This window comes from Gasterosteus aculeatus, chromosome 12 (genome assembly GCF_964276395.1).
Source record: "Gasterosteus aculeatus chromosome 12, fGasAcu3.hap1.1, whole genome shotgun sequence".
Classification (NCBI taxonomy): Eukaryota; Metazoa; Chordata; class Actinopteri; order Perciformes; family Gasterosteidae; genus Gasterosteus; species Gasterosteus aculeatus.
The window spans coordinates 1721850-1744207 of NC_135700.1; the positions used below are offsets into that span (position 1 = coordinate 1721850).

General features: G+C 39.7%; 2 protein-coding genes across 2 annotated transcripts in view; one reads left to right on the forward strand and one right to left on the reverse strand.

The window, feature by feature from the left end:
* The window catches only part of cemip (cell migration inducing hyaluronidase 1), a 130551-nt gene that overhangs the window by 11815 nt on the left and 96378 nt on the right, over nt 1-22358 (forward strand).
* LOC144385313 (uncharacterized) lies at nt 73-3408 on the reverse strand. Its single transcript, XM_078085247.1, has 8 exons — nt 3287-3408; nt 2812-3195; nt 2510-2726; nt 2164-2301; nt 1629-1846; nt 1377-1530; nt 1196-1305; nt 73-674 (listed from the first exon to the last, which is right to left on the reverse strand). Exons 2-8 carry the CDS (start codon nt 3154-3156, stop codon nt 363-365), a joined length of 1494 nt encoding a protein of 497 aa, XP_077941373.1. The 5' UTR covers nt 3157-3195; nt 3287-3408; the 3' UTR covers nt 73-362.

Sequence of the window (22358 nt, forward strand, 5' to 3'; positions counted from 1 at the left end):
CCCATTTTGTTTTCTTACTTTGAGCATCTTAAAATCTAAAGCCTGTCCTTTTTTAGAATAATGGTGCAGAAATAACATGGCTTAAGACAACATTTATTTAACATCAGCAAGTCAAGTTTGCTATAGACATTTGAATACTTTTCCATAAAAATAAAAGAAATTAAAAGCAAAAGGGCAAAAAACAAAAACACTTCTCAGCCCTCAGTTATGGATTTTTCCTTAACTATCATTTTAAATACAGGCCTAAATGAGGTAATAACTCAGTGACTGTATAAGCTTGTGCAACACAAAACTATTATTAGGCACAGCTAACAATAAGAACTCACAGCTAACAATAAGAACTGGCATGACAAAATACTCAGCTACTTCTCAATGAAAGACTTCCAATCAGCCATTGCTTTCCTGTAAGCACTAGTGGCATCTCGATCGTGGATTGTGTCACCAATTACCTCTGTTTGAATAACTGACAGGAGCGTTGCAACACATTTTGGATATCTTAAGTGCAAAGTGTAGTAATATGCCATTAACACCAACATCCCGTCTGAGAAATCTTCCTGAGGGAGGGTGGTCACAGGTACATTACCCACAGCCACAATGGTGGTTGAGCCATCAGAAAGCAGAACTGGGGAGGAGAGAGGATGCTTTTCCAGGTACAGGGCAGGGTCTTCGCCTGACTGGAACAGAATAAAAAGAACAATGTGTAAAGTGAGAAGACATAAAAATGTATTGAAAGTCAAGTGCATGTTCAACATAAAAATTTAATTTTTAGATAAATGACCAAGTTGCAACTAATGACACTCTTGAAATAGTCATTATTATATACAAACACTGATGAAAAATATTGATTTATTATTACACTGGAAGAAATAATCATGAATTACTTCAAAATGGGCAACATTTGTTTGACAGATCAAGGTGTAAGAATTTAGGATGGATTAACAATGGATACAAGCTGATGCAAGGTGCATTTTTATGTTTCTGGGATGAATTAATGGATGAATTAATCAAAGGTTTTTTGTTTAATCAAACATTTCTTGGTATTCCTTTCTGTGAACACCATTTGAGGGACACTAGAAACACTTTTTTGCAAAAAGTATCTGTGATTGTGAACTTAGGGTGTATTGTTATGTGAACATGCACAACAAATGTGAGAAAATAAGAGGACAGTAAGGAATCAACACAAAAATGTTTTTACCTTCAGGACATGAAGAAGTGCCTCACAGCTATTTCCAAGCTTCTTTGGTGGTGAAGTTGGTGAGGGGAAAAGAGATGGGAGTGCATTGAAGAGGGCAAGCGTGAACTCCACTAAAGAATAGAAAGATTGGTCTGAATATGGTATAAATCAAAATACATTTGCATATGGAACCGCAACTTACCTCCACGGACATCCAATGGAAAGGGGGGTTTCAGGGCTTTCTTCCACACACCATAGAACTGCACCTTGGCACAAAAGTCTGCCCATCTTCCTTTCACTTCCTCGATGTATCTGCTGTTGGTGCCACCTACTATGCGCCGCAGCTCATCCATTGCCTAAGACAGCATTGTGCACAGTTATTCAACCATTGGACATTTAGAACACAGATGGATAGACAGTAATTCAAGTGCAAGTAGTGGAAAAAAAAACATACATTTCGAACATCTCTAAAGCATGGATATGCCTCAAAGATTTTTGCAGGTCGGTCTTCTTCCCTTGTAACATCTGCATCAATGAAAGCCCGTCTGGCCTTAAACTCAAGGTCTAAAACTTGAGCAACATCACTTTGATTGGGTTTTGCATTTGGCTTATTGTACATGTTGCTCAAGGTTTTGTAGTGCCTAGCCTGCATTTTCAGACTGTCCTGGCCGACTGAAATGGCAAAAAACAGAGCAGACATTTCAATGTAAACACAACTTTATTGCATTATGCAGGTCGGTCTACTTCCCTTGTAACACTCAAATCAATTAACTTAATTGATACAATAATACAATAATTAGTAATACAAAAATACAATAATTTTATGTTGTTTATATGAACAATGGGAGTTGTCTGGAAAAAGAGTTTCCATTAACATCCACAAACTAAGGAAATTTGAATTTAATCTCCAACCGTTTAGACTCTGATTTGCCACTCTGAAAGTCATTATCATGGATAACAGGCTGAGAGGTGTGCTGAGGTGGGCTTACCAACATCATCCTTTGCAGGCGTGGTTGGTGAAGCGATCACAGTCCTGAGTGAGGAGCCTGAGACTGATGCGGATGGCAGCAGGAAGGTTTTGGTCTTTGGCTTCCTTGGCACAGAGGGGGGTCGATGTGCTGGGAATGCTTTTTGGGGAAATAATGAAAGAAATAAAACACAAATAAAAGCATGACAACAAGCAAAACCGGCAGATAAACACAGTGCATGCCTAGCCATAAACTCTGGCTTGACAAATACAGACAACTATAGTTTCATTACATGATTTGACAATTTTTAGACAAAAAAACAGTAGTCTAACAGCACCCCTTCATTTTTTGCAAACAATTTGCACACCTTCACTGGAGTTGTCCTCGGTAAGGTCATCATTGCTCTCAAGAAGTAAGGTATTATCACTTGAGTTGCTTGTGTCTGTCCAATCCGTCTCCATGTCTTGGTTGTCTGCACTGAAGAGAGCTGTCTTTGCCACTCCTCTTTGTGGTACAGAGCCTTGCCTCTTCCGTGGGGATCTCATATTTTGGAGTCGCTTGTACATTTTGGTGTAGATAGTCAGCTGTGGTAAAAGAATGTTAGATACGTTGTTTGTCTTGTTGCTGACCTGCCCAAAGTTTTGGTTTAGATAAAAAAATAATACTTACATAAGGCATGTTTGGATCATCATCCCGTAACATTGGGTAATAGTCTATAATCTTCTGTGACATGGCTCTTATTTCCAATTTTGACGGGTAACTGACTTCTTTCCCCATGGGACTAGCACGCAGGATAGCAACCATACTGGTTATTGTGTTCCTTACAAGTCTGCAAGATAGCTCCTTGGACAGTTTGTAATTTTTTTCCTTTCCATTGCAGAGCAGTGCAAAGTATTGACTACGCACCATGTCTAACTCTGAATCTGTGTACACCACATACTCTGGAGGGTCTGGCATTTTCATTTTTTTCTCAGCAGATATGGGGGTTGAGGTTTGAGGCTGGCATGGTGGCATGGCACAATTGTTGGCATCTTGGTCCGTGGTATTTTCACACTATTAGAATTGTGTGGAATGAAAACAAAATGCATTAGAACCATTAAAATGTATACTTTACTAGTTTTTACTCATTCCAATTTGTGTTTACATTTTCACTGATGAAATTCCAAAGTTTCTTTCTTTTGAGGAAATTCTCTGGGCCAGGAAAAAGATCCCTCAGGTCATCCCGGCTAAGGCCTTTCAAAGCCTCCTCATCAACACTGGCAGTTGTGAGATATATGACAAATATCTATCTTTAGATAAAGCAGTAGCAAGCTACAGAACCAATCAATTTATTTAGTAAGGCTGTACACTGCAGCTAGAAGGTAGTGAAGCACCAAGGGCGGAGGGCATTTTTGGTTAATTTGGTTAATAAAAGATATCGATTGACTTGACATTGTATAAACACATATTTTACATTGTCATGTATTGATTCATAAGAGTCCAAGCTTTCAAATGAGGTATAATGACTATGCTACATAGCAATCTGATGAATGGCGGATGATTTACAATGTTGGGGGGGAAGGGTAACGTTCCCGCCTGCGGGACACTGCAGACCGCGTGTTTTTAAAATGTGGGATTTCTATTTTACAACCATATATTTTGCTTTAGAATTCTGACTCTTACTTAAAATGTTTCATCCTAAGAATATTATAAATTCGTTAAGCAAATGACGGTTGAGGAAAAACCCAGAAAGCAGAAAAATGTTGGATTTCAAATAAAAGTATTCAGTTATTAATAAAGTACACTCCATAAATAGCATCAATGCATCAGATATAAATTGTATTCATGACTTACCCTCCAACACCGATAGAGTGGCATCGTCAAAAGTATCCATCTTAGATTCATCAGCTCCCTGAAGCATTAACAGGCGGTACCGTAGAACTACCCGGGAAAACCCATAGGCAAACAGAGTTCGTTAGCTAACGGCTAGCGTGTAAAAGTGCACATTAGCTAACAATTAGCTAGCTTGATAAGCATATACCGACATAGTAATATTTACTAATTCAATAAAGTTTACTGACATTGAGCCGCTCTTCTTGCACTTCTTCGTCAAATGTAACGCACCCAAATCTTTCAGTTACTCAAGCGGTGAACCGCGAACACTGACGTCATTGAGGTGGGACCGTTGGAGGACATGAACTGAGGATGCGCAGAAATGATCGGACGTAAACATGAACATGTTAGCAAAATATTATTTTAAAAAAACTTACCATCGTAAAATTAATTAAGTCGCATTTATAATTAGAGGAATGTATTGTTAAAATAATAACAAATTATTTCATGAGTGCCCCCCTCCCCATCCACCTCTGGATCATTAGCCCGCGACAACAACGGTGCATCATGGCGGCGTGGAGGTGTATGATATGTTTCGTCTTTGTTGCTTTAAGTCTTAAAGTACTCCTTAGCCACATTAATAAAAGTCACAGTTGCAGCCCGGATTTTTGGGTTTACTGTGGTATTGATGGATGTGAACAGGACTTTAGAGTTTTTAACTCTTTCTTTCGCCACATTAAACGGACGCACCTTCAGTATTTGAGGACTGGATGCCCACCAAGCGGATGGAGTACGACGCCTTCTTCTCGGTCTTTGGGACAGGAAACATTTGGTGTTTCGGTGTTTGCCAGCTGTAGCACTCCTGCAGCGGCCAGCACTACGGCTGTCCCACCTGATGCCTCTTTACCTGAACCGTCACCACAGCCTGAAGCTGACGGCCGCCTTGAGTCCGTAAGTTTCCACAATTCAATTTATTTTCAATCTTATCGTGCCAATTAGGTTGCTCTCTGTGTGATGCTGACTTGTTATGTAATTTAATATTTTTGTCCTACATATAACGATATATTTAAATATGGGCCTCATTGAATCCACACTGCGAGTGTGCGCGTTAATCATGCATGATTTGAGTAGCCTATGCACACTTTCTCTTTCATAGGTATTATCTCCATTGAATGCTAAGATTAAACATTAAAAAAAACATTTAATTCCTCTTACCTTAGACGATAGAGCTGCTCAGGTTCCAGACCAGTGAAGCGAATACGGGATTAAAATGAAGTCTTTCCCCTCTCGGGCATCTCCTCAAAAATGTCCATTTCCTTTCAAATCAATTGCAACTTTGACTGTGTCCATCTACTCGCTCTTAAAAAATTACAACTCATTTTATAAAGGAAGACGCTGTTGCTGTGACCTCCAGAACCAGACCTGATATAGCTAGATCCGCAGCGGCATTCGCCATCAGTGTCCGGGAACAGTGCCAGTTATCACAGGTAAATTTATCTTCATGGGCAAATGCTTTAATGGTACTATTAATTTAAATTATTCTAATGTAAAATATGGGCCTGTGAATTATATGGGTGACAAAATTATTTACATTTTAAATATTTTCCCAGAGAACTGTCAACAGTGTCATCTCAGGGGTGCAACAGTACCAAGCTGCTCTCATTGACACACTAAGGGAGAGAATCAGAAGGGTGTTTGAAGAGAATCCAGACACAACTGCTCAGCTCCAAGGGGAGGCTTTGGCTACGTTTGATGCGTTCATGGATCCTTTCTCAACCACAGCATATGGACAGAATAAAACCATCCGGGAACTATTCAATCCAGTCAACCCAGAGGAAGTTGTGGTGTCCCAGAAGATTTGTTGGGTAAAGCGTGGTCTTTCAAGGGTCATGGCCTTAAGAGGCAAAAGTTTTTACTATGTACCACTCATTCAAAGTCTTAAGCAGTTACTGACCAATCCCAGAATCTTCACCATGTTAACCACTGTACCACAAAGAAGTGAGGGATTCTTGTATGATTTTACTGATGGAGCCCTTTTTACATCCCATCCATTATATTCTCAAAGGCCAAATGCATTGCAAATACTATTGTACACCGATGAAATTGAAATATGTAACCCTTTAGGCGCCCATGCCTCTGCAAATAAATTACTGATGTTTTATTATAGTTTAGGGAATATAGATCCAAAATTTAGGTCGAAGTTGGCTGCAATAAGACTCCTGGCTATTGCCAAGGCAAACAATATTTCTCAGTGGGGTGTTGATGTTATACTAAAAAGAATCCAAAAAGATCTGACACTTCTGTACAATGGTGTTAGGATTGACACCCCAAATGGTGAAATTGAGTTGTTTGGTGCTGTGATCGCCATATGTGGAGACACACTTGCCCAACATGATATTGCTGGATTTAAACAAGGTGTTGGTTTTGCTTATAGCAAATGTAGACATTGTGAATGCTCCTTTGAGGATATGCAAAGTATTTTTGAGGAGAATAGGTTTGCTGAAAGAACTTTGGAAAAGCACATTAGGCAGTGTGTTGAAATAGATAAGGCAAGCACAGAAACATTGAAAGCATCCCTCAAAACCACTTATGGGATTAACAGAAGAAGCAGACTAGTTGATGTTCCAGCATTTGATCTGATCAAACAAACACCACAGTATATAATGCATGTAATTTTTGAAGGTGTTGCACCAATGGAAATAAAGCTTGTATTAAAAAACCTGATTCTGTCAGGACAGATAGAATTAGATGAGATTAACTCAGCTATTCTAAATTTTCCTTACTCACCTCTAGACATAAGAGATAAGCCATGTCCTATTAGTGTCAGTACTTTAGCTGCTAATGACAATAAATTAAAGCAGTCATGTGGACAAATGTTGATACTTTTAAAAATCCTACCTTTTCTTTTGAACGGTATGGACAACGAGTATGTCAAATTTATTCTCAAGTTAATTGAGATTGTTCAAATTGTCCTTGCTCCTGTTATTTCTTTAGAAACCGTATTACGGCTCAGACGCATGATTGAGCAACATCTGCATCATTTCAAAGAACTTTTCTCTGAAGCCAATGTAATACCCAAGCAACATTACATGTTACATCTACCAAGCCAAATCATATCTCTTGGTCCATTAATAAGAAGTATGTGTATGCGATTTGAAGCTAAGCACAGTTATTTTAAGCAGTGGGCTTCTAAGTTAAATTTCAAAAATGTCTGTAAATCGCTTGCAAACCATAACCAGTTCCTTGAATGTTGTCAAAATGAAATAGGCATTGAGCATCCAATTTTTGCTAGTGAAAGAGAATCGGGGCCTGTCTCAGCTGTCAAAAATTTTGATTATGTCAAGAGAAAAGTCAAAGATTTTCTAGGCGTAGAGGTCATGCAATCTGTTGTCTCAGTGAAATGGTACATCCTCAATGGCAATAAGTACACTAGTGGTAAATCTATGATTATTGTAGATGTAGATGATGCTTTCCCAGTGTTCGGACTGATAAAAGATATATTTGTGATTGATTCCTCTTATGTTGCTTTTGAGTACCAGCGTTATGAGACACTGAATTTGAGTCCAGAATTGCTGGCATATGAGGTGGCAGTTCCCAATGTTGCCCAGGCTACAGAATTTGTACATGAACTCATTGACTGTATTTCTTATTTTTCTGTTAGTTTCATGGAACATATGTTTGTGCCAATAAAATATAGTCTTTGTGATATTATTGCCCACAGAAGTAGACATTAAAATGGAGGAATGAAAGGGAAGCATTGATTTATTGGGTGATCAAGTTTGCCGGTTTCCTGGACCTGTTTTTGTTAACAAACTGTTTTGGTCATTAAACAATTCCATGGACTGTATGGTGAGTTGTGGTGAAGGCTGTATAATTTATCCTCACATTGTCTGAACATGCTTGAAGTCAGAGCAATAATAAACTCTGTTTCTTTCAGATGCTTTTTGTGTGACTCTTGAATCAAGCAACTTGAGTTTACTGAATCTTAAAACAAGCTTTATTGATGAGAATTTGAGGGAGAGATGTAAAAGATCTTAATTTAACAGTTATCTGACTAATTTTAAGATGTCATGCCTATTTGAGACAAAAAAGATAAGGTTGTGCTTGATTTAAGATTTTAGTGTAAAGTTAAACACTAAAAATAAGAAATTCACTCTTAAAACAAGATCAATTATCTAACACTTCTAAATCTAAGTTTTTTTATCTTGATAAGATTCAAATAATTTGCAGTGCAGGCAGCTAAAACCGTGAGTCTCTGAAATGTCAGCTGCTCTGTGATTTAGGAAAAACAGATAATGACACATTGGTCTTCCGCAGTGTGTGTGGTGGGTGTGGATAAGCTGTAACTGTGATTTCTGAGCAACAAGGCTGTTATGAATGAAACAATTCATCTTTCTCTGTTTTGGGCCCAACAGCCATCTGTAATCTGATATATTTAAATGTGTGGTCAGAAACAGTAGGCACACACACACATTATTTCTCAAGGAAGAAACCTGTTGTAACCGCTGTGTTGACTCACAGACAAGCCTGGTGAAAGGTTGTTTTGTGTAGTCAGAAATGCACCAGCCAACCAGGTATCCCCCGCTGACATCTTCTCCCCAGAACACACCTGCTCTAAACATTCAGCACAATAACAGCCTGCTGCTTGTGTCTCTGCTTCTTGATGGAGCAACAATGTGCATTGGGGTAATATGCTGATTGAAATGGTTTAAACTGAATATATTAAATGACTATCCAAGTTATTCATGTATTGCACAAACAGACAACAGAAAACTATTGCGTAGAATATGTTTTTACAATTAAGCAAAACGGAGTCAAAACCAGTATGGCCTACTAAAATCTGAGGATAAACATCTATTTCAGGCATAATGTTTGTCACAATAGCATTTAAAATCAGACCGTATTTTGCTGGCCTCACATTATAATTCTCAGTCTTAAAAACAAGATTTTAGTACAGATCCTTGTAAAAACAACCAATCCAGTCTACATCCAGGACATGGTCAAACGAACATTATGTCATCCCGACTGTTTGCTGTCTGCCTCCTAAATGGTGGAATGAGCTCCCCAATGAGATCAAGACAACAAAGGTTATACAGCTAAAAACACACCTCTACCGACTATCCCTTGAATTAGTAGCACTTAAGATGGCCCTTACTTATAGCACTTGGGCTTTCTTGAACAAATTGTACTTTCTGGATTCTTATTGTTCTGGGTCTGCACGCTCTTGGTTGAATGCACTTATTGGAAGTCACATTGGATAGCTTGGTCAGCTAAATGTAATGTACATTGTCACGGGAGGAGTCAGGATCCTACAACACTGAGAGTGTAATTAGTCCCCCGACGGGGTTTATTGACATTTGTTACAAAATACCAAGCAAGGCGCTGTCCAACACATGCAGTAGGACGGTAGTGCTCCTCTTGCGGTCTGTCGTCGGGTGGGCCGTGGGGTCAACAACGAACCCGGGTTTCCGCGTTGTGCGGGCTGAGCGTCAGGCGCTGGTCTCTGAAGACCGTTAGAACACGTCTCTCTCACTTGCCCTCCTGGTTTGGTGTAAGCCTGCCGCTTAAATGGGGTTTGGTTAAGTGGCACCAGCTGCCTATAAGCCACAGGTGTCCACGCGGCAGAAAAACTACTGCTGACACAGAGAGGCCTTTTCATCTCAAAAATGGATTTAGATTGGTTGCCCGTAACTTTAATGTTGCATCATATGCATTCCTACGTGTTTGAATATGATGCACAAAATGGCTGTTCAAAACGCAATCAAACGTCTTCCTCGTCGCATTATCTCTTGCACCTGTCTGTCTCGCTCTCGCGCCCGTAAAAAAATGATACATTAGCCGCACGGTTGTATAAGCTGCAGGGTTCAAAGCGTGGGAAAATATAAATATGTATGGTAATTAGAGAGAAACTCCTTGTGGCTCCTTGAAGCCGTAATGTTAGACATGAGTTTTTGTGAGTGGAAGGGAAAACCCTGTGGTTGAAGTGAAAAACCTGCACTCGCTGCCTTAACAACAAACATTGAAAACACTGCTGGTGCGTTGCTGCTTTGTCTTTGTTTTGCCTCAAAGTTGGTAACCATCAAAATACCTTAAAATGATGTTGGTTGGTGGTCTACTGTAATCTTTTATCAATAACTTGAACAATTTATAATCTGAGCAGTGTTGGGTTTTTTTCATAATCTAAATTTATATTAGTTTTTTTGGGAGGTAGAGACTGGAAATAGGACACTGGCTGTGTAGCAGGGAGGCATGTCTGCTAGTTTTACGAAATGTGGTGCCAGATGCAAATGCAAATGCAAATGCAACTGCAAATGCAAATGCAACTGCATCCAAAATGCAGACAGACCGGGGCATAGAAGGAGAAACTGGTTTATTGCTGAAACACCTATGAAAAACAGTCGGGGAATGATAGGGAAATCCAGGCAGGTAACGGCAGACAGACTGGGCAACCGGAGGAATAGATGACTGTGAGACCGCCTTTCGACCTCTGCAGCTCATCCAGAATGCAGCAGCTCAACTGGTCTTTAACCTTCCTAAATTCTCCCACACTACTCCACTCCTCCGCTCTCTTCACTGGCTACCGGTGGCTGCCCGCATCCAGTTCTGAACATTGGTGCTCACTTACCATGCTGTGAATGGATCGGGTCCAGCTTACATCCAGGACATGGTCAAACCCTACATCCCGACCCGCACTCCCCGCTCTGCATCTGCAGATGTCCCTCCCTCACTGAGAGCAAAATACTCGACTAGATCACGACTCTTTGCTGTCCTGCTCCGAAATGGTGGAACGAGCTCTGATGACATCAGGACCGCAGAGAGCCTTCACATCTTCGGCCGAAACTAAAGACACATCTCTTCAGACTCTACCTTGACTAAAGACTAACAAATTGTAGCACTTAAATTGTACTTGTAACGTCACTCATCTATAACAAATTGTAAATTGGCTTATGAGGAAATTGCACTTGTTTCTTGCTCTTCTGAGTTTGTACCCTATGGTTGAATGTACTTATTGTAAGTCGCTTTGGATAAAAGCGTCAGCTAAATGACATGTAATGTAATGTGAGAATAAAAACAAAGGGTCAGAGGAAAGGTTAAAAACTATTGGTTTTCTTGGCAGTGCTCATTGCACTACGATGGGTGGAAGAAACCAAACAGGAAAAGGTGTTGATATGCTATGACTTCAACCCTATCAAGTATAAGGTCTTTCCATTCAAACAGCCTTCAAGATTTACTGTATAAGGCCCTTCAGTCAGCTACAACAATTGGGTCCAGTTACGGTTAATTTCTTGTGGGTTCCAGCTCATGTAGGGTTTAGTGGGAATGAGTGGGGAAGAGGAGTTTGCAAAGAGGGCAGAAAGAAAAAATTGAAATGCACATTAGTGTCATCAAAGCAGAGGTGTATTGTGTATTGTTTAGGAAAAACTTTTTGGAAAAACAGTTTGGACGGAAAAGAGAATGGGAGACATCCATATAATCTACAAAAGAATGTCAAGTTAGAAGTAGGGCTTGGCGGTATGGCCAAAAATCAATATCACGTTATTTAGAAAGATTCTGACGGTATCCCAGTATGTGATGATGTTGCTTTTTCAAGTACCGTAATTTCCGGACTATAGAGCGCACCTGAATATAAGCCGCACCACCTAAATTTAGAAAGGAAAAACAAATCTGTACCTGTAACACGGCACTAAACCTGCAGTAACATGGCATAAAAATGGCGGCGACGTATTTGCATGTTTTAACACGCACCCCCGCCACACATCCAATTTCTTACGCTAAAATAAATCCGTGCTGGTTCATCTCCAACCTCGCCGCATCTGTAACCCGATTTGCTGCACGTAGCGTAATTTACACCCCCCCGTCGGCCGTAGCTTCACCCCCGACAAAATCTCACTCAAAGATTTAGTGAAAAGTTGGCAGCTCTGTAGCTCACAACAACATTACAAAGAAGCCGACGCGAGAGCGCTTAATACTAGCATCAATGTCTGAGCGTGTTATAACAAGCTTGCCAACATCGCTAACGAGATGTCTTGCTAGCCGCTAAACTTAGCGAAACCTGTTCGCTTACTTTGTTTATGACAATCTAGCAAGTCAACAATTTTCCAAACACAGTCAAACATCAAGTGCAACACAAGACAAAGCAGATGTCCTTTTTTACCCGGACATTTCCTCTTTTCGAGACTTAAAAAATGCGTCCGGGTAAAAGAGGACGTCTGTCACCCGAGCTAAGCTAGGCTGTATATGGGTGAGCAGTCTGCTACATGAGGGCACGTCTCCCCTGATAACTCGCTGGGAGTGACGGCTGCCTGTTGCAAGTGTGATAGCTGCGCAACCCCACAGTCGATACATGCAGGCAGCCTGACGGAGCGAACAGTGAGCGCACTCTGATTGCATGCTTTTCTTTTAAGTACCGGGCCTCACACAATGTCACAACCGTATTGTTTTCAACATAAGGGTACCGCAATACCTTTTCTAGTACCGGTACACCGTCCAACACTAGTTGCCACCAGAGGCTCGACAGATTTTGCAATAAATCGTTTTCTGATCTAATTTACGTGGGATTCTCCAAAACCAAAAACCTCCCAAACAGACACAGATCCTCTCTTGAGGTTATTCGAAGGGTAGGAGAAGGAGGGTATCGTTTGTCCTGTCTTGTAAGCTGGACTTCACCTCTTTATTGGTCTTATCTATTACAACTTTGTCATGTCACCGACAAAGAACATTCTCTCTAAAAGATATGTTTTACTATATTGTAATGCACAGCATGCCCCAGCTTGTAAGGTCTAATGACTGGTTCCAGGGGGAGAATGGTTGTTAAGGAACATCTGGACGCTGGTCCGCTTTTGGGTGAAGCAGGTGTGTGGTGGAAAACCTCAGAGCTGAAAAATACAGGCAAATCTGTTCTACTGTATTCCAGGAACGATTTACAGGAAGTGTAATAGCACTCCATCTCACTGCAGTTAAAGGAATTGAGGGCTTTCTTGCTTTCTCGACAGAAACTTCTATTTATAGTAGTTGGAATGACATCACGCTAGAAGACAAAAGTTAGGTTTTGGTAAGCCATCACAACATGTCACTTCACAACATCACCGTAGCGCATTCAGACTCTGGATAACCTGTGATTGTTTTTCACATCCATCTCCCCTCCCTCTAACCATAAGAGGTATTTCTCAATATATCTTACTATGACACTCAGTCAAAACACACTGATGTTGCATAGTCAAATGAATATGTTTAATTGGGGGGACCACCACAACAAAGGGTCCGCATTTGCATTGACATTGAGGTTACAAAGATTCCAAATTCTATTGTCATTGTGCAATGACAGGGTTGCATAACAAAAGGCAGATCATCACAGCTCTAGTCCTCACCAACACTGAAAGATGTTTGAATTGTAGGGATAATCAAGTGCTTTTAGTTTGTGATTTGATCATTTAATTAAAGAGTCTCATTGTCCTACTGATCAGTTGCTTTCCCCATTGGACCAATTCTTTATTATTATAGAAATTGTATTTCATGTTTTCTGAATAATATGTTTATATGTTTTCCTGGCATATCTACTCAATGATGATGATTTAAATGTGGTGTTCAAGGATCACTATGAGCTTACAGAACATGCTTTTGTCTATATGTCTAGAAATAATATTTTTGCAATTATTTCTGACTAATGTCTTCTGAAATAAAATAAGTGATGACATGGATGTGAACTACACGGTTGAATGGTTGGTTGTCTCCACGTTGTCTTAGTTTGACATGTTATAAAAAAAACCTTTTCATTTATTTCCTAAATTACAATTTTGAAGATCTGAGGGGGGGGGGAGTTCTATGGCAAAAATTGATTTGCTGTCAGGTTCATCACCCGTGAATCTGGACTCAAATGTAGTCCAGCCGATTTAAACTATAATTTGTTTACAAAAGACGGACGCAGTCATACAATGTTCACGCCAACAACCATTAACAAACCAACAAGGAGACAAGGGGCACACTTCCTATAATACTAGGTACAGATGACTGCACATAGCAGGAAACAATCAGGGACGACGCAATCACAAAGTGTGGAGAAAACACACCAGGGCACACAAAGAGGCAGGAAAAAATGAAAATAAACCCACACCGTGACGGTTTGCTAGTTTAAGATCCCATTTTGAAGGTAACAGCTGCTCATAGGCTCTGGAAAAGTCAAAACTTTCATTTGAAAAAGTCTGGATCATCTCCTAAACTGCATTTTGGTTGGAAATATCCAATCTTTACAGCAAGTTGAAGCTTTTTTTAAAGAAATTAGAGAAAGGTGATGGTAGTTTAATTTTGGATGCACTAGTATGGTGTTTTCTTTCACAGCATGTAACAACATTGTTGAGTAGACCTCGGCCCTGGAGCAGGCTAGCTGCAAAGAATACATCTTCATGGTTACTTGGCTGGGTTTAATTCAACCTGCTTTCGTGCAAGTCAAAGCTAAATTCATCCAGGATAACTTGAATATCCCGGCTTAATCGCTTATCCTGGTTTCATGCAATAGCCCTCTGGTGTGCTTTCTCTTGTGGTTGTCTGCCTAGTCCCTCATTGTTCCCTCCTGTGACCAATCACCTGCAGCTGCTCTCTGTATTCAAACCATGCGTGTCCCTTGTCTCGTCGTCTATTTGTTTGTCCTGCGCCCCTGATGCTGAGCTCTGATGTTGTTTTTTTCCTGTGATTGTGTTCCTGCTTGCTGATAGGCATTTTCTATCTTGGTTATTAAAAAGTTATTAGGGTCCTGGCTAGGACTAGGCGTAGAGGAACCCACTGTATTTCAAGGAATTAGGGTCCTCGCTACGACTTGTGTACCCTAATGTTTTAATGATATTTGAAGACTAGGGCGTGCTGTAGATAATCCTTGAATATCTGCATTTTTTCTTGCCCATTTTCATCATTTTTTAGATTGTAAAAGACCGAACACCTCCCAAAGATTGAACCCAATTCTTTTCAAATGTGGGCAGTGTGATCTTGAGACTTGCCTTTGAAAATAGCATACGGCTTGAAAAAATATTGAACTATGTGAGCGCAGAGCTCGGGCAAAAAACCTTTGCCCTGAAAATGTAATTTGTTTTAACTCCATATGCCATACATCTATCTAATCTGATACAAAAAGTAAAACATGGCATGAACTTCACTAGATTTTCACCATTTTGAATTTAGCTAAAAATACATTGTTGAATTTCACAAAACTGACGACTGATGACTGTACAGATCTGATGAGGAGTTTTGGCTTGAAAGGGTTGAATTGCCTCCATAGCGTCCCCTGCCAGTTTTCAACAAAACCACCCCTGTTTGACCTAAATGTATAACAATTCTTTGACATATGTATAACAGGGAGACTTAAGTCTCTTGGGGGTGTAACCCTCATGAAGTTAGGGCTACTAATACCAGTAGTAGTGGCAGTTATTGCCTCCGGGGGGCGCGCTTGCGTTCCGCTTAAGGGATCTTCCCACGAACGAGGAATCCCTTTTTTTAATCTTTCCAGGAGACGTGAAGGAAAGAAGCTCCCGGATTTCGGTACGAAATAATATAAAACATTCAAAATATTATCATATCTTACATTTAATTATACTAATAAGACTGTTTTCCAACTAGACATCCAGACAGCCAGTTGAGAGTGTCAACTGACATAATCCCGTAGAATAATCGCGTACTGGAAACTCTGGTGAGTTAACACAGTTAGCTAGTCACTGTTAGCATTACTAACATCGTGCTAGAGAACCTGGGAGAGAATTAATACTGTTTTTAGGTTATTATTAGAAACGTTATCTCTTTGGAACCAATCGGAGTAGTAACGGAGTGGTTGTCAGTGTTGCCGGCAAACTTTGGCAGCCTGTTACCATAGTTAACACAGTGTTTAATTGTATAGATGGAAAGAGTCACTGTATCGTGGAGAAAACATTGACGCTAACCGCTGATGTCTTTGCGTTGCGTTGCAATTTGGAATGTTATAGGGTGCGTTATTTACGGTTCAGCCATGCAGTTTATGTTAAGTAGCGGATGGCAATGGTTTGCTATGCAAGTGCATTGCAGGGGCATAGAGTCTAAATAGCCTAAGCATATCTTAAACTAGAAAATGCATTTCCTGCTGAAAATGCGTTGGAATGCAAAAAGCTGAAATGAATTTTTGAAAATAGCTGAAATTACAGAAAGTTGAAGGGAATTTGAATACATTTGCTGAAATTACAGATATTAGAAAAGCTGAAATTAATTTGAAATTGCTAAAAATACAGAAATGGGAGAAGCTGAAAGGAATTTCAATAGATTTGCTGAAAAAGCAGAAATGAAAACAGCTGAAATAAAAATGAAATATTGCAACAAAAATACAGAAATAAATATTAAAACATTGCTGTTAATAGAGGCATAGGAAAAGCAGAAATTATTTTTAAAAACTGCTGAAAATACAGGAAGTGGGGAAGCTGAATTTCAATAGATTTTCTAAAAAATACAGAAGTTGCAGGAGCTTAATTGAATTTTAAAAAGTACAGAAATAACAAAAGCTGAGATGAATAAAAAGAGGTTTAAAATTGTTTGTAGTAATATTAGTAACAAACTAATATGAACAATTAACTTAGGTATTCTCATGTTAAGTATGGTGATATAATATAGTCATGAGCTATCACATAACGTATTAATGGAAAATATAAACCCGTTTAGTTTTGTTGTTTTCGATTGTACATTATTATTAAGTGAAGTTGTAATGTTATAAGAGTATTACTGTGATGTTGTTTTATCATCTCTATGTAATCTGAGTGCAACCGGGTAATGGTTACACATATAGAACAGAAATGAATGAGATCTCATGTAAGAACTAGAATTAGAAAGCACACTGATTATTCTGCACTTTGTGTAGATTGTAGTTTTTTATGCACACTAGAAGAACCTGAATCCTGTGAATCTGAATGCTAAGATGGCGATGTAAACCCGGATTGTGGATGCGGTGTGGCCTACCGTATGATCCAGACCAAACCTGATTCGTGTATCAAGAAGACATCAGACCCCAGTCCTGCCGTCAGGTAGACGGTAGTAAGGTAGTTCAGAGAGACAGTATACATAAAGACCCGGACCAGAACGGAACTCGGAACTTTCACGCACACACTATTCACGGACTGAACGGAATATATTCTGGGACTTGTATATATATCTACACTGGAAAGACTGAGTTCTTTCACAAGAAGCATACCATTTCCTGATCATCTACTCTTCTTTTTTTCATTTCACACTGTTTTATATGGTGATTGTTGCATGACCAAGTGAGGCAAAAAACTGGTCATTCGTTCAACTTCTTTGATTTAAACCTACCCCTCCTTCGAACCTAGGTAGATATTTAGTGTTTTTTTCCTAATACTAGTCCCAGACAAGTGCTACAGGACCATACTGTAAAATCAACAGGATTTTTCTGTTTGTGTTCATATTTCCTGTTTTTTGCACTTTGTAGGTGCTATACTTTGACAAACTCTCCCCTGGGACTCACAGCCACTTTAAATTTTGATAGAACAATCCCAAGGCATTGGTGATTCAAATAGTGATTTAAAAAAAAAAAAAATGTTTTGTGTTACGCTGTTGCCATGGCAACCCATTCTTCACAATCAAATTTGGCAACATATGATCTTGGGTGTGCTCTACAAAAAATCATTCTTGGTATTTAAATTCACCTAATTAGAATTCCACCATTTGAATTTAGTCAAAAACACATTTTTCACCCATTTCTCCCAAATGCTGTGTCTGATTGTCACAAAATGTTCTGTAGATCATTATTGGTTCTATGTCCCCCCCCCCCCCTTGTTCTATCTCATTGAGATATGTCATTGTTAGATATGGGATAATGAATTTCTAAGAGGTTTGCCTTAATCTGGCAAGACAGATGACTTATAATGACGAACTTATAATGACTTTGCCTACCCTCACCAAATTTGTAGCATATGTGTATATATTGCACCCAATGAAGCCATGAACACAACCTTTTTTTCCGAATATTTGAACACTAGGGGGCGCTGCAGTTAATTGTCAACCACCTTACCCTTTAGACATCGGTATGATCATTCTTAACCCCAGTCATACTAGCCACCTGGAACAGGAAGTTAAATGTTTTTTACTTTACACCCTGCTCCTCACGTGTTATTCTGATCCCTCTCAAAAGTTGTCGGAAAAGACCAGGGGCCTCATTTATAAAACCTTGCGTAGGATTTGCGCCAGAAGTGGCGTATACGGATGAAGCATAGGACGTGCGTACGCACAGAAATATTCAGACTTATAAAATCGTGCACACGCACGTCCCACGCAGTTTTCCCTAAATAAATCACAATCAATTCTAAATGCAGCGCAGCTTTTGCGGCTTCATGTCACGCCCATAGTTGCCCATATATAGTCTGTGGAACGCCCACAAATTAATATTCATCGGTTGCGAAATCATGACAAACACTGAGAGGAAAACAAAAGAAACGTAACTTCACTCAGTGTGAAGTCGAAATGATCATTGGCGAGGTGGAAAGGAGAAGTCAAATGCTTTTTGGAGGGCACAGTATGGGCATTACTAATGCCAAAAAGGCACTTGAGTGGCAAAAGGTTGCAGAGTAATGCTGCAGCCTCACAACCTCGGACCGTGGCCGAAATAAAGAAAAAATGGTCTTGACAAAGTGGATGCAAAAAAGCGTTTAGCGCGCCATCGCCAAAGTGTGTCTGGCACGGGTGGGGAGCAGGGACACCGGAGCTGTCCCCTCTTGATGAAAGACTGGCGGCAATGATTGGGGATCGGTGACAGGGTCTGGGCTAACACAGCCGTCGGCGTCAGGGGGGTCGAGGCACGTTTGGAAGCTGTGCCACATTATGTAGCACAGCACATACCAGCACGATTTTGCACACCTTTTCAGGAGTAAACAATAACGCACACACATCCCACACAAACTTAAGACTTTCTTGATGACAGCCCAAGAAGTATTTTATGTTTCCTCTAACGTTGTTGCCGTAGCAACCTATTCTTTGCCGTAAACAAAACAAGATGTAGTTACCTGTTATGATTTTAATTATTCAAACTGGTAATTCGGCTCAAGCGCCCCCTACAAATATTAATTTAAGCAGCCCCCGGAAGTTTTAAACTGGGTAAGAATATGTAACACAAACTGAAAAAGTCTCTTGGGACCATGCTTGAAACCATACCAAAAAAAGAGCATTTTGCTTTTTGCGGTGATGTTGATTTTTGGAATGTTGAATGTTCATTTTTTGCCCTTTTTTTTTGGGGTAGTCTTCATGTTTCAAAAGTTGGTCAATAGATATGCATATCAGGACTAATGAACATTTTTACATTTTCGGGGTCCCGCAGTTGGGTGATGTCTATGGCGCCCCATGGAAATTTTAAAAGTACTACAAACCTGATTCAAAAAAAGTTGGCACACTGTACAAATTGTGAATAAAAACAGAATGCAATGATGTAGTTTCAAATTTCCATATTTTATTCAGAATACAACATAGATGACATAACAAATGTTTAAACTGAGAAAATGTATCATTTTAAGGGAAAAATAAGTCGATTTTTAAATTTCATGGCATCAACACATCTCAAAAAAGTTCGGACACGACCATGTTTACCACTGTGTGGCATCCCCTCTTCTTTTTAGAACAGTCTGCAAACGTCTGGGGACTGAGGAGACAAGTTGCTCAAGTTTAGCAATAGGAATGTTGTCTCATTCTTGTCTAATACAGGCTTTCAGTTGCTCAACTGTCTTAGGTCTTCTTTGTCACATCTTCCTCTTTATAATGCGCCAAATGTTTTCTATGGGTGAAAGATCTGGACAGCAGGCTGGCCATTTCAGTACCCTAATCCTTCTACCATGCAGCCATAATGTTGTAATTGATGCAGTATGTGGTCTGGCATTGTCATGTTGGAAAATGCAAGGTCTTCCCTGAAAGAGACGACGTCTGGATGGGAGCATATGTTGTTCTAGAACTTGCATATACCGCTCAGCATTGATGGTGCCTTTCCAAATGTGTAAGCTGCCCATGCCTCATGCAACCCCATACCATCACAGATGCAGGCTTCTGAACTGAGCGCTGATAACAACTTGGGTTGTCCTTGTCCTCTTTAGTCCGGATGACATGGCGTCCCAGTTTTCCAAAAAGAACTTCAAATTTTGATTTTGTCTGACCACAGAACAGTTTTTCACTTTGCCACAGTCCATTTTAAATGAGCCTTGGCCCAGAGAAAAAGCCTGCGCTTCTGGAACTACTTTAGATATGGGTTCCTTTTTGACCTATAGATTTTACCGACAATGTTTTCTCAAAGTATTCCTGAGCCCATGTTGTGATTTCCATTACAGTAGTATTCCTGTATGTGATGCAGTAGGGCAGTAGGTCTAAGGGCCCGAAGATCATGGGCATCCAGTATGGTTTGCCAGCCTTGACCCTTATGCTTTGCATGATATTATGCACTGTAGATGATAACTTCAAACTCTTAGAAAGGAGTTTCTTAGAGAAACATTGCAGATATTGCTCCACTATTTTCTGCCACAGCATTGGGGGAATTGCTGATCTTCTGCCCATCTTGACTTGTGAGAGACACTGCCACTCTGAGAGGCTCTTTTAATACCCAAGCGTGTTGCCAATTGACCTAATAAGTTGCAAATTGGTCCTCCAGCTGTTCTTTATGTGTACATTTAACTTTTCCGGCCTCTTATTGCTACCCGTCCCGTACCCGTTTTTTTTTTTTTGGAATGTGTAGCTCTCATGAAATCCAAAATGAGCCAATATTTGCATGACATTTCAAAATGTCTCACTTTCAACATTTGATATGTAATAAGATTTGTAAATTATTGCATTACTTTTTTATTCACAACATACCATTGTTGGTATCCCAACTTTTTTGGAATTGGGCTTGTACAATAACCCAGTTTTTGCTCTTGGTGGCTGATTGACATGAAATTTGCCACACATGTGCTCTTTGTTATGTTCTACAAAAAAATCATGGCAGTTAAATGCGCCTCTGTAAATTTTCTGCGATTTTGAATCTTGTACCAACTTCTCCTAAACGCTGATTCCAATACTCACTAGCTCAATAGTTCAGTTCAATGTCATCGGAAAACATATAAAGCTGACTCATTTTAAAACCCAGTCATAGCGCCAGGACGTGTTATGTATTTTACTTTACACCCAGCAGATTCATCTAATCTCTCTAATGTTGTCAGAAAAGATCCAAGACCTTAATAATGTAAAAGATAAAGTTAGCAAAGCATCATTTCAGCGAAACAATCTGATATATCTCGGAGCAGACATTCACCCATAGCACAGTGTGTCTCATCATGAACACATCTATGCACGCTTCCCCTTGTTGAAATCATTAGAGTCCAGGCTGCAAAAGGCTGAAATCCACATAAAAATACTCAACCCAACATACCCAACACAAATGTTTCCAGTGGACTAAGAGTAAAAAAATATTCCATTCAAAACCTTTCCACTGGTTTGGACAAGTTCCACATTTCTTTGATGCTGTTTTTACAATGAGGTATGGCCCCACGCAGTTTGACTACCTGCTTTGTCTCTATATGCAGTGAAATGGCGTCAGGAGACTTTTGGTAGTTTTTTTTGAGCCAATCAAGAATCTCAACTGTTATCTGACGCTCTACCCGTTTTTTCTAAGTGGCTGGGGAAGCTCTCGATCATTTGCTATCACTTTAGTCGTATTCAGGCTGATTAGACAAATCAGTAAGGTGGTGGAATGAAACGGATCGACCACTGTGAGCTCGACTTGTAAAATTATTAAGAATCTTGGCCAGCCGTTCCTCTGACCTTCAGAAAAGCCTTCTCTAGAGTAGCTCAACATGAAACTTTCCATGTGTACCGTGGGCTACCACGTGGATGTGTTTTTAGCCACGTTTATACATGTTGTATGGGATCTGAAGGGCTGTTTCAAAATTCAAAATCTTTTTTGTATGTAATATTAATATATCTCTTCACCAGTAACATATAAACTGATATTTACACATCATAGCACTCACAAGTATTTCTAGAGTTGTTACACATTTTCAGAGCAGAGGCCAAAAAACAGCCCCTGTTGGAAGAGGCATTTTACCACCGACAGTTTTTCTTAATGTTTTATTTTGTTTGTTTTACAGTCACTACAGGATTAAGGTTGCTAGCCAGTTGCTGCGGTCAGCTCCATGGTGTTCTCATTCTTGACTGCATTAGTTCATGTATGAGTTCATATAGTCAGTTTGTGGAGAGTATGGGTGCTAATTTAGTGTTTTTTTGTTTACATTCAATGGTACGCTGTTGATGTTTTTATAATTACGCATCTGAGGTACTTATGAGTTTCCTTGATTTCATGGTTTCTACTCTTAATATTCTTTTACACATGCAGTATTTTTAAAGTTTTTTCTTGGATACATATGTCCCAGAAATATTTG

What these genes read in the sequence shown, in the direction of transcription:
- LOC144385313 (XM_078085247.1), bottom strand. Translation starts at nt 3,156, where the DNA reads ATGCCACCATGCCAGCCTCAAACCTCAACCCCCATATCTGCTGAGAAA. An exon ending in CGAGGACAACTCCAGTGAAG is followed by an intron (nt 2,302 to 2,509) that starts GTGTGCAAATTG and finishes TTCCCCAAAAAG; the next exon opens with CATTCCCAGCACATCGACCC. An exon ending in CACTTCTTCATGTCCTGAAG is followed by an intron (nt 675 to 1,195) that starts GTAAAAACATTT and finishes ATTCTGTTCCAG; the next exon opens with TCAGGCGAAGACCCTGCCCT.